Consider the following 13,041-nt stretch of genomic DNA (forward strand, 5'->3'; position numbering starts at 1 on the left):
ATATTTGTGACAAGCGATCTTCGGCAAGAAAACCGGGGCTTCACGTATTCGTGGGGTCGGTAATGAAGGTGTTAAGTACGCGGGCTCTCGCGATCCGAACAAAGGTATAATCTCCAGTAATATCCCTGTCAATTCATTGCCGCCTAAGACTAAGCTCAAAGGGACTGGACTAAACAGGACAAGGCGGAATCAAAGGACCACATTTCAAAAGCCAAGGCAGCAGATGAAACAAAAGCTACCTCAGGCTTCATTGACTGATTCAGCGGTCCATAAATCCAAAGGTCAAACGTTTTTATAAAAATCAAAGCTACTGCAAATCGAATTCGAAAAAGCACTACCGACACATCCCTAAGCCTGATATCGAATAACTCACCAAAACCTTCGGGTAACGGACCCAGTGTTTCAGGGATGGAATGAGCTGGGCTACTACCGGCGCCATTGGCCCAGCCAGAGGAGGCGTAGAGCTGCGACATCTGATTCCGCATGTTACCGGCTCGTATGTCGTACCACTGGCGCCAGCGCACCACGTTGTCGAGCAGATGATCTGACGGTGGATGCCAGGTTGTTGTGCGCGTGTTGTGATCCACGTAGTAAACCCGGTTGTTCTGATCCAGTCGTCGTTCCCATCTGGAAGTGGTCAGACCATAAAAGAAAAACTAAAAGGGATCCAGTTGACAGCCGTATCATCAAATCAGAAGAAAATAGGGAGACACTTGAGTTTCACTTGGAACTGAAGGATATCAAGGATTCAAATATCTTCCATTCGAGGCATGAGTTTAGCTAGCAGACAAAAAAGAACTATCACATCATCTTCACAGAAAGAGTGGTAATTATTGAAAGGCGAAACCTGTCTCAATCCAGCCTACTGACTCAGTAAATATCTTCGAAAAGAGTTTACGCAAAAAAGAGACCTTTAATAGAACATGTTTACGATAAAAGGTACTTAACTGTGGAAACTTTAAGCGTAGCAGTAAGTTCAAGGTGTGTCCTATCACGAATAACCAGTACCGGCGCACCTAGCACGGACCAGTCCAAACTAGACACCGTTTATCCAAATGGTAAGCAATGATGGCAGCTCCACCGTTTACAGGCAACACAGAAGACGCCAAATTCGCAGATATTGCTATCTACAAGAAATCTTCAGACAATGCTGTACAGCGTAGTGCAGTACGGCGATGCAACATTCTGCCACGGCCAACACTTAAGCACAATAGTGTAAACATTTTAAAGACGACTACATCCTCTCAGAAGCAATCTCAATCTTGGTGCCTTCCAACCCGCAGCCCAGGCATCCATCCACCATGTCTGGTCTTGGACGCCTCATCGACACACATATTACCATCTTGGACAAGCCAGCCCACACCGAACGAGTACGTAAAGCAGACTTCTCCAAAAGGCATTAATCGCACTAGCAAACCTTTCCGCGTCGCAACTTCGCAGCTATTAGTTCAACCGTAGTATAGGCACTGGGTGTAAGCGGTAGTTTGCAGTGGCTAACATGACTTTATGCCTTCCATCAACTCAGAAGCCACACTTTAACTTGCATGCCCCTCGCGTACCTCCCCTCCCCATAAGAAGAATGCGTGACAGGACACACATTGGAAGGTTTGACTCTGTACTACATCCTACTTCACACGACTCTGTGATTATCCCCATGTTTGCTTGGAGTATAGCAGAGCATCCAGAGAGACCTTTTAATAGGAACAAGAGCAAAACTTGGAACCGAAAATAGCCTCAAAGCTCTGTTTTGTAAACCATATCACCACCGAAAAAACCATGACTAATAAGACACTGATTAGGGAAAGGGCGCAGGAAAAGCCTGTGTTCTGTCCTAATCGTCAAGTGGGATTGGTTTATTTGATCCCGAACTAATGAAGGGAAGAAAAGCACTCATCAAAAAATCGCCTTAACAACGGGGGTAGGTAAAGTTATTCCATAAAAACACGTTTTTACATACTGCTTGTTCGAATTTGACGATGAACTGCAAGGGGAAAACAAACACATCAGCAGTAATGAGGCAAATGCAACACCAGAGCAATTATTCTTTTATGGGTTACAAACGAACGAATCAAAGTAGGGTGTTACAACAGGAGATAATGGCCCATAAAAATAAAAAAAAAACAAAGTCGTTTTAAAAAGCATCACGATGATGCACGAAGAGATGCTTCAAACCAAGCAACCATTTGGCGGATGCAGAAAAACGGCAAAGTTAATTCACATAGGGATCGCGCTAAGATGACAAGCTACGGAGTGAATTCATCGAAAAGGTCCGGAGAGTAACCTTGTCTTAATAAAAGATAAGTACATCAAAGTGAAACGATCTATGGAGACAAAATAAGTAACATTTGACATGCGCAGGCGATGACATCAGTAGTGTTGGCCAATGAAAATGGTTCAAGAAGAAATCATGGGAAATGCCAGTGGAAGAACGAGCACACCTATCCAACCAGGGGACCAAGTCCCTGATTTTGCATGAAACCTAGTGCAATATAGCAGACGCCTCCACTAATGCCTGATGAACAACACCACGACAGTGGAAGAATATCTACCTCAACCAAAGCGACCCGCACCTCGACGTGAAATGGACACTACTTCACTCAAAGTTTAGAGGCGTTGACGTTAATGGTCGCAAACTGTCAACAACTTGATTGCGAGGTGGTGGACAATGCTACCACCAACACAATTGTAAAAAGCAATCAATCCAACTAGAGCAGCCAGCGATATTTACAATTAAAGAAGAGCTAATTCACATACTGAACTCTCGAAGTCGAAGGTGACTGAGACCTAGCAAGAACAAACCACCCCCATTGACGGAGTGATTAATCTACAGAAAGCCGTAGCAACTTTACGAGACAGTAAACTAGCAGTTGGCAAAGCTAAGGATGCAACGCTATCTACGACGCATGATGCCATGAAACGAAATGATAAACTGTGATCTATTGCACCGCAACAATGGGGTAGCATCATACCAAAGCAGTGTCTACATACAATTTGGTTTCACATCTCGGTGAATCCCTACGGTAAAGCAAATAAGTATTGTGATAAAGCTACAAGAGTGGAACATAGCAACCAGTACATCGAGGAAACGAAGCTACCTAACAACATCCCTAGTAGGCAAGCGCTTCAATAGTGGTGGCTTGCGTCTACAAGGGTAAAAGATTGTTTGGCTAGTGAAGAAAAGTGCTTTGAAGGGTATCAATTCCCATGGGGCCGATCATCGTCCCGCCATAATAGACATACGACGTGAGCAAAGTTGGTGATCTCGGTCGTCGCAACTCACTAAAACAACAAAAGCAGCCCCGGATAGCTCAGTAGAAGGGAAAGCAGGGAATTCACGATAATAGAAGTGTGTTCAACTTGAAAGACCTACGGTTTGGGCAAGGGTATCAATCTAGGCAGCTGTCTTCCGCTAAAAAAACAAATCACCAACATCTAATTAACCACAGGAGAAAAAGGTGCAAGGAGACGAGCCATAATTCAAAGAGCAACAAATACTTAACCCGTTTTCCATCACTCACTCCTTATCTAGGGGTGGAGATGGTGGTAGGACCGACCTAATTAAAAGGGTAAACACAACGCCGATATTTGAACAGGTGGGGTAAATAAGGGACAAGGTCTGATTCAAAACAGAGCAATCTGTCGTCGGACAAGCAGTCTTTGTCTTTGGGTTGAGACATTTGCGAGCTTTACCCGATAGAGAATCTCTAGGCAGCAAGTCGATCAGGCAAGGAGAACCCCCAGAGAGAATACTTATTCGAAGCACAGCAAAGCATCTTTAATTGCAGCAAATGTCAGCAAAGAGTGCGGATGGGAAAAATATAAGCAACGGTTGTACTCCACTAGAGGCAGGCTCGCCAGAAGTGAGAACGTAGCCGGCTGGATTGTTGGTTTATTGAAACAAGTCAGCGAGGAGCGACACACGAAAATAGGAAAGAAAAGCGGATCCACCAGACTTGATATTTTGGTTGGCTAGTTGGAATGAATAGGTAATGAGTATTGCCAACGAAACAGAGGTAGAGCATCCACATTGACCAGAGCACAAATCTTCCGGAAGAAAAACAATGGGTTTTTGACTGAAAACGCGTCGAGTTGAGGCAAAAAGGAAATTATTTACGCACTCTCTCCACTCCGGCTCATCTGGTTCTAAGCTCAACCTATTAGAAGAGGGATGAATAAAGGAAGTAAAAGGGCGATTTGTGAACAGATAAGCATTAAATACAAGCAGAGCGCTCCTTGCTGATGCACGAAAAAAAGTACCAATTTACAAACGATTTGAGTGGGCCCGTTAGTGTTGACGTCTGCGGCAAACTAGCAACAAGAAGACAAAGAAGTGATGAAAGACGCCACAACAGTTGTCGAAATGCGCATCAATCCATCTAGGAGTAGCCGACATCGGTCATAATGGAAATAAGAGCTACTATACACATTACGTGGGCCAAGTCCCTGACTTAGGATGAAACCTAGAATAATAAAATAGACGTAGAGTGGAGTCATATCATAAACTAGCATCTGGTCATGGATTCTACAGCTTCAGATAACGGCTCTGGGTTAAACCTACTTAAAAGGATGAACTGGAAGCCGAACGAGATGATATCAATAGAAGGACAACCAATCGAGCCAGAGGAAATATTTTTTAACCACGAAGCAAACCTCTATTTTCATGAAGTTGACGCTGGCAAATCGAAACTCCCTTACGAAATAGGCATAACTTCGTGAAACCACTGAGAAATTACGACGTATTCATCACGTACCCGCTTGGAAGAGGCTGTGGTTTCTCCCACTGTGTTCTTTTTGTTAAATGATCCACGTAGTAGATTCTCCCTGTAGAAGGATCGGTACGTCGCTCCCATTGCGGTGGTAGACCCTCCGTATCTGGGGCGGAACGTCTTCTGCCTCCGTTTGACCGACGTGGAATGGTCAAAAGGTCGCCAGTTGCAGGAGTTCTGTTGGTAGTAGAGGTATCAGAAGAACCATTGGTGACGGCATTGGTGGGCGCCGTATTACTATTGGCAGCGGGTGTGGATGATCGAGACTCCTCAGCAGTGGGAGTGGACCTCTAAAATGCATGAAATAGCTTTCACAAATAGGCTTTACTCTTATAAATGCACTCGCCCATTACTGTCCATCGGAATTTGAAAGATCCGCCGATGATAAGAAACAAAAATACTCATCAGAGTAATAGCAACTTATTCTACAATAGACTGTGTTAAGGTCAGAGTCTCTTAATTGAAGATGTCTACGATAAATGGAATTTTACTGTAACAACTCTAAACGTAGCAGCAAGTGCAATGTGTCCTATCACGAACAACCATCGCCAGTGAAGCTATCGTAGGCCAGTCTAGCCCAGGCAACGTTTGTCCAAGGGGTAAGCAACAGTAAGCACAGTACAACGCAGCTCAACACGGCGATGCAACCCTGTCGTGATCAACACTTGAACACGATAGTGCGAACACTTTAAGGACGGCTACACTGTCACTAACAATTCCAGTCATGGAGTCTTCCAGTCCACCTTACCCCTGGATCCAATGTCTGTTCCTGGATGCCTCATTGACATACACAACCCCTCATAAATCATCGTACAAGAGACGCAACTTCTCGTCCCACCCATTCCAAACATCTTGGACAAGTTAGCCCACGTTCAACATCCAAGTAAGGCAAATCTTTCTGTGTCGAAAGTTTGCAGTCATTAATACGGCCGTAGCATAGGCACCGTGTGTACGTAGCAGTTTGCAGTAGCTAACATGACTTCGCTTGTGCCTCCTATCAACTCCGAAGCCGCACTTCGAATCGCAGGTCCCTTGCACATCTCCCTTTCCCATCGGGAGGATGCACAACAGGACACACTGGAGGGTCCGGCTCTGTACCTCATCCTCCATGTTTGTTTGGAGCATAGCAGAGTATCCAGAGGGACTCTAATGGGGGCAAGAGCAAAACTGGAAACTGAAAATAGCCTTAAAGACCTGTTTCGTAAAACACATCGTTAACGACACCATTATAGTTTATGAGACACTGATAAAGGAAAAGGTCGAAAAAAGCCCATGTTTTGGTCTTAGTTATCAAGTGGCGTTAGTTCACCTGATTCTGATCTAATTGAAAGAGGGAGGGAACTCATTAGCAAATTGTATTAACGACGACGGTGGATGGATGCATTCCACAAAGTGCTCCTTACATCCCCCGCTCAAAATTGGGTACGAACAGCTAAGGGAAGACCAACAGACACCACTGATACCTTCCCAAGTCGATTTGATCAGAGGTTTCGAAATAGTAGGACAGCTGTTTCTATCTCCCTTCCCAAATGAATTCCTCCGCGCTCGCAGTACGTTTGGTTCAAGGAACTAGAGTACTACGAAATGCACCGGCAATACTAAAAATTGAAGTCCTCCCATTTCCACACTGCAGCATGATTATTTCACTGTTCTTGAGAGCGAGGCTAGTGAATGTTTAGTTACTTAATCCCACCATTGGCCGCTGAATCGGAAGAACACGCAGTGCCAAAAAGTAATGCCCCAGAAAAGCCGCCATATTAGCGCACTTTTTGTCTTCGGGCAAAACCACGAGACTCCACTTAAGTGCATAAGAGATTGGGTCCAAGCTCCACACGAAAAAAGTGCAGATTCAAGTTCCACAAAATTGGTGTCTTAGGTAGTTGCCTAGCCAGAAAAGTGCGACAGATTTTGACATGACTTGATGCACAGACAACATTTCAAGAGGCGCAAAAAGCCGAGGGCGAAGGTCGGTAAATCGAGGGGGTAAACAACATTGTAAAGATGAGAGGGCTACACGGGTACTGAAGAGCATGCCCCAGCAAAACGTCAGAACACGACTGTAATAAATCGAGTTTTCTTGAGACTGAAAACACGACAATGTGATGCTCTTTGATCTTGTGGTATTAAGAGAGATTGAGATAAGAGCGGATCGTTGTAAACTAATCAAAAAAAACTCATTGTTTAAGCTCAATGAGTGAAGTTGGTTATTGGCATGATATTACGTGGCTGACACAGTTGAATTAGCAATGCGGAGCAAACAAAGTACACAAACCCACACACGAATGCGCAGATATGGCATGGGCCAAATATTTACTTTACTAAATTGAAAAAGTCGCGTTTTTAAAATCCAGGTAGTGACACCGGTCAGTAGTCAATCAGAAACAGACACCTGATAATATTATATCAACCCAAGGTTTACAAGTGGGTAGCTCCCTGACCTTCCGACGATCGTGAGTTCAGGGCTCCGTCTCGGAGTAAATCACAGGCATAAACACCAACGAGGAGATGAAATGCTTGATGAGGCGAGGGTGGGACTAGATACACCCTACACCCAAAACACGAACTGTACTTCTATCCCGTTTGGACAGTAACTTCCGCTCTGGCAGATGGTCCTAGCCTTAGAAGTGAGCTAATTACAGGACAACAGAAGCGGTTCGCACAAGACACACTCAATTCAAACAGGGAGCCTTAATTACCCAATAAGAATACGAATGGGCGCCATCGTGATAGTAAGACACGATGTAGGAATCGCCAGGTTTGCCTCAGTAACAATCGGAACAGACTGCCCCAGTCCAGACTCTAGACACCGTAAATCAATACAACAATGGTAGTGCATGGGTGCAAGAAACACCATTCGATGAACGGAAGCGTTAAACCTGGAGGCGGCCAAACTTCCGGCAGTGGCAGCCTGGACTGTGATGATTCCTAGGCCTCAACACAGCGTCAGTTCTGTAAAAATCCGACCAGCACATGGAAGGTTTGATCCTTGAGGCCTTTACGAAACTTCGCAACAGAGACTTTGACAAGAACGGTGAACAAAAAATTGGTTCACACTGGATACCAAGGAATGCAAAGTGAAGCGAGCTGCTGTGAAATGGTTCGGCTAAACTAAAAAATTACCCTAAGCCGGAACTCTACGGTTATTAAACAAACTCTAAGTTATAAATATCGAAGCAAGGGATCATGTGGACAAATAAGCACTGAACTCCTTAACATAGTTTCATCTCTTTTGTGAATTCCAAAGCCCCGGCTTAAATCTAACATCCGTTTTTAAATTCATCCTTCTCAAAATGCGCATAAAATATTAGCAGTTAGATTAGACGTATTCGCTATTTCAGCCCTCAATAAACAATTCGGTAGACCCCACAGACATCTCCTGCCAGCAATGGATGCGTTGCATTAGCAAAATTAAACGTCCTAACACATGAAACCGTAGCAAAGGACCTACAAAAGATCGTTGATTAATGTTGGCAGCCACAATTGCCGCGTTGACAGCTGTAGCTGAGGCGGTGAGGAAGAGGCTGAGCGTCCCTAGCGAAGGCAAGGTGTTACCGTCCACGCACTGATCTGTTGGCAGGGGCAGTATATCCAAAGAGAAGGCCGCATCCTCCACTAAGCAAGCACAGATAAAGGCAAAACGATGAGTCCAGCTTTTTAATTCGTCTTATATATCGTGCCTGTTCGACACGCTCGCTACCAACGTCGCATACCTGCGATGTCTCAACCCTACATGAGCCTGCATGTTACAAGTGACATTTAAAAGGATACGAATTGGAGTGGAGAGGAGGAAACAAAACAAAAAACAGTTTATATCATATTGGAGTAATAGACACTCTGGGTTGTGATGGCTGATTTGCCTGAGATTCTGAGAGGGAACGTGTTAACTCTGTGAACTTTTCAGCCACCCACATTTCAGCCTCGGCCTCTGTCGCTAGTCTCCCAGACTTTTATATTTCCCTAGTAACGGATCAACTAGATTATAGGTGTCTTTTAAAATATCTTCAAAAATTAATCAAACAACACTTTAGTGGCACACCAGTAAGTCATAAAGGAATGGCCGAATCTTCAAAGTCTCTTAAAAGGCTAGTGAAACCGACGGCACTGGGTTTTGAATTGAAAATGGCATTAGAATAACTGCCTATGATTGCAACAATAGAGAATTTCTTCAGACTATCTAGTGCCTTTCTGCGCTGCAATAGGTCGAGAGTGACCCAGATATGTACAGGAAACATAGCCACTACAATTTTTACATTATGCCAAGTGAATTCGCTCTCAACTAAATGTTAGTCTGAAAAGTGGACAGCTTACGAAGTGCGTTCGCTCTTGATGACATATCTCCCTATCGTTGGAATAGAACATCTTCAGACCCTGACTTTCGTTAACATCTCATAGTTGGGTTTAATTTACCCAACGACATTGCGATAACCGAAATAGAAGAGCGATCACGAAAGGTTCCGAAGATAAGGCGCAAGAGAAGAGGGAAGCAACGCAACAGAGGAGCAATCATTGTTGCTGTTCGACCTTCACGCTAGTGCAACCGGATTCTAACTCTTCTGCACGTCGATAACAGAGACAATTCAAGGTTGGTACTTCTTATAATGGCTTAAGAAACAGCTCAGGCACTATAGCATCAAACAAGGGATGGCGAATAGTAAAAACTCAGCAATGACGCCATCGGTACATGTGCACATATGAAATGAAAGTACAAAGTAATAACACGCGCGTTTGGCACTCACAATTATTACCATAGTTTCTCAAAGCATCACGGATTCCAAGACGGGAGTAGCCGACAACTAGCCCGGTCCCACCGTTTAGAGAAGCATGCACAGAAGCCTGCGAGACAATGAGGAATTCGATATGAGAGTTGATGTTGATGTTAAAGTTGGTTCTTGAATTGAAATGCGGATTCCACCCGGTTTTGGTCGCAGTAACACCACGATTGGAGGTTACGTGCTCCGTGTTTGTCGGACTGTCAGATGGGGGTGGGGCGTCCCAGGATGTGGTGTTAAACTCCACGCGAAATATGGGGTTTCGGATTCGCGATAGAGCTGTGGATCTGGTGTGTTTGTGTAGTTTTGCGCTCGCAACTGCGGCAGAAATAGAATGAGACTGGTTCTGTCCTCTGATAAAAGCGGTAAATTTATCAGAGAAGAAACTCACTTTTCACCTTTAACTTAAACGTCATATTAGCTTGGCCACACTCTTCTTGTGAGGGCATATCCTGCAATACAAAGGCAACGAAAATACAGCCCATAATTTTTTAAATTTAGGATCAATCTTTTAAGCAAATCTATTCATGTGCTAAAATGCTCGAAAATCTTGACAGACCTCATCTTACGATCCGTAGAAACTACTGAGCAATCGTCCAAAAAAATAGCATGGCAAAAATTAGGTCAGGAATGAAGCTCAATTTAAAGTCCACTTTTGACAGAGAAAAATAGTAGGATAGCGACTTGTCCCAAAAGAGAAACCTACAAAGTCTTCCAATGACAAAAGAGGCTGACCACATAACATAGTTTTTAAAGGGGAAAATAAAAAATAGCATCACAGAGCAACTTCAATGTACTCGGTGACTTTGGGCATCAACAAGAATTTAGATGAATGCGAGTGAGGATATAACAGTTACGGTTAGGATTTACCTTAAATTGTTATTTTGAAACACAAAACAGGATAAAGTAACAGTCAGTGTGACAGGAAGCTTCAATTGAAAAGCGTACGCAAGCCGAGGACTAGACCTGCCACTTACAATAAATCCTACGCTCATTGCGCAACACCTCTGATATATAACTGCTTCCACAGCAGTTGCATAATGATTGGCTAGATTAAATCAAGCTCTTCTTGCGGAACATCAATTAAAAGCGCGAGGAGAAACATAAGTGGAAAAATAATTGCAGATTATATTTAAATAAAAATGGTGGCGGGAAAATTACAAGTTAAATAATAAGCTTGATTTTTTTACGATTGCAATGGACAGAGATTTAGGTGAAGATAAGCTGTTTCTATCTGAGCAGATAGAAATAACCTGGATCATTAAATTCGCTGTCACACCGCACTTAATTTTGTGTGCAACATAAGCCAGAAAAGCTCTTGCATATTGTTAAATAAGTTGATGGTTTTTGCGATTGCTACTGCGGAGTTCCGAGTCTTGCCTGAAGTCGAAATAATTCATCAAATTAAGTATGCACATGTATTACCAACGCAAGGAGGGGCTTTGGGTTGATCTTTTTTAGAACCAATACACTCACTCTTTGTCAATGCCAGCACCCTCTGTGCAAGACCACACCATTTACCGGCCGCACTCTCCTTGTCTACTCAGCTTACTCCTCTCCTGCCTCTTCAAACATTGATTTCGTTGACTCTTCTACCCAACCACCCCCCCGTCTGCCTCACTATTCACTTGTTAATAATTCATCCATCGCATAAATGAAACGAATTACAGCAGAATCCCAACGTAATCACAAGTCATATTAATACTGTCTCACACCATCACAGCATGACTAGTATACCATGAAAAGGAACGGAGGAAGGGGAAGAGAAGAGACGGGAGTGGAGTACAAAGTAACTTGAAAGTAGTCATTCTCTTATCCAAAAGGTGTTCCAGAACCCAGTCCACCAAAGTTACCGGACTGGAGTTGTCGAAGGACATTCTGCAGGCCTGCCGTCCCACCCATCTGATGCAACACCCGTGGGTCCATCGCACGGGCCATGGAGGCCTGTAGTTTTGCCATTTTTCCCGAATTTACTGAGCGCGCGGCCGCCGCCATGTCTGAGAGACTCGGCTGTCCACCTCCACCACTTCCGCTTCCTCCGCCAGTTCCACTAGGCATTTGCTGGAAAAGGCCGTTGATGCCGCCCATCTTCTTTACCACTTGGGCGAACTTTGTGTGCTGCACTAGCAACTGTTTCACCTCTCCTTGGCTAACACCAGCACCACGGGCTACGCGTTGAATGCGACCGGGTTGGCGGTTAAAGAGTCGTGCCCCGTCGTCAGAGTCCAATTCGTGATCGTTCATGCTGTCCATGATGGTCATCAGGCGCTTTAGCCGGCGGTGGCTCTCCTACATAGATGAATAGAAGGGGTGGAAAAAAAAATCCCTTGAAAGACTTTAGTGGTTCCAAGAGGAAAGAGAGACGACAATATTCCTAAAAATGTTAAGGAACGGTGGGAAGTCACTCCCAAATAATGTGAGGATCAGCTTTGAATACTGACGTCCACACCATATTTACATTTATGGGTAAAAAATGATTTTTTAAAGTTTAGACTCTCCTTCAATATTGCCGACTGAATCGGTCAATTCTCGGTGTGTCAGACCGACTTTTGATCAACGTGACATCAGATAGATTTTCTGGTGCACATTTACTTGATTAATCGGCTTTTCCGTTTGCCGATCGACCTGACGGAAAACTACGTCTTTCAGCTTCAAAAGATTGGACACTCCCCTCTCGTTAGACTTGCCTCAAAATCAATTTGCCCGTCGAGATCGGAACTTTGTTTTACTCAAATCAAACGAAAATTCGCCACTACTTACTTTGTAACAAATTTAAAGAACCATTTATTTCCGAATCCAAACTCGAGGTGGGCTTTTCACATATGAAAGAAAAAAAAAGCATGAAGTCAGCTTGGAACAACTGCCTACACACCACAAACGCGTGATCTTGTGCCAAATAGTTCTTGAAACAACAAATGAATGACAAGCTGTCACGATTCACTGCCAGCTAAAAGAATGAACAAAACATGTAACCACAAAGAACTGGTAGGGTACTTTGGCATCTCCATCAAACTTCGCCTCACCTTAAAGACAAACGCGACTGTTTTTCCTAAGCCTTTACACAAGGGTTATGTCTTCAACGGACCCCATGTTCAAGTCATTCACCGCCAGTTATTTTAATTCGAGGGGACTCCCAACAGAAGTGCCAAAGAAACTGTCAAATGATCGACAACCAACCTAAAGCTCAAATTCCACCACACCGTAACCGATCGGGCCGAAATCAACTGCAAAAGGCAGTGGACGATTGGAAATATCCAGAGTCGCAGCACCCGAATGTCAACGGATTCTGAATTATAAACAACGAAATGAAGGTGGGAATGAAGTAGGAAGAAACTTCAAGAAGTTGCCCCATAAAGCATACGTTTTCTGCTTCTAAATGAGTGTTTCCACGAAAACCGACCAGTACAGGATGTAAGGGAGCCGACATGACGAATGAACCCCCTCCCCCAGAGCGACGACTTTAGAAGTCCTCACAAAAGTAAGGGAGGCGCACACATCATTGCATT

The 13,041-nt window shown here is 44.1% G+C and overlaps 1 protein-coding gene across 1 annotated transcript in view; it reads right to left on the reverse strand. All coding sequences in view use genetic code 11, as the record gives it.

Annotated features, from left to right (window-relative positions):
- Positions 1-13,041, reverse strand: part of EGR_05702 (Signal recognition particle protein) — a gene marked incomplete at both ends in the record, with an annotated part of 35,951 nt that overhangs the window by 19,511 nt on the left and 3,399 nt on the right. The window contains 6 exons of the mRNA XM_024494951.1: positions 374-627; positions 4,752-5,056; positions 5,742-5,912; positions 8,215-8,378; positions 9,503-9,853; positions 11,389-11,824. Of these exons, the coding sequence (XP_024350647.1) occupies positions 374-627; positions 4,752-5,056; positions 5,742-5,912; positions 8,215-8,378; positions 9,503-9,853; positions 11,389-11,824 (1,681 nt within the window). The remainder of the gene's footprint in view (positions 1-373; positions 628-4,751; positions 5,057-5,741; positions 5,913-8,214; positions 8,379-9,502; positions 9,854-11,388; positions 11,825-13,041) is intronic.

Source organism: Echinococcus granulosus, assembly GCF_000524195.1.
Source record: "Echinococcus granulosus chromosome Unknown EG_S00044, whole genome shotgun sequence".
Classification (NCBI taxonomy): Eukaryota; Metazoa; Platyhelminthes; class Cestoda; order Cyclophyllidea; family Taeniidae; genus Echinococcus; species Echinococcus granulosus.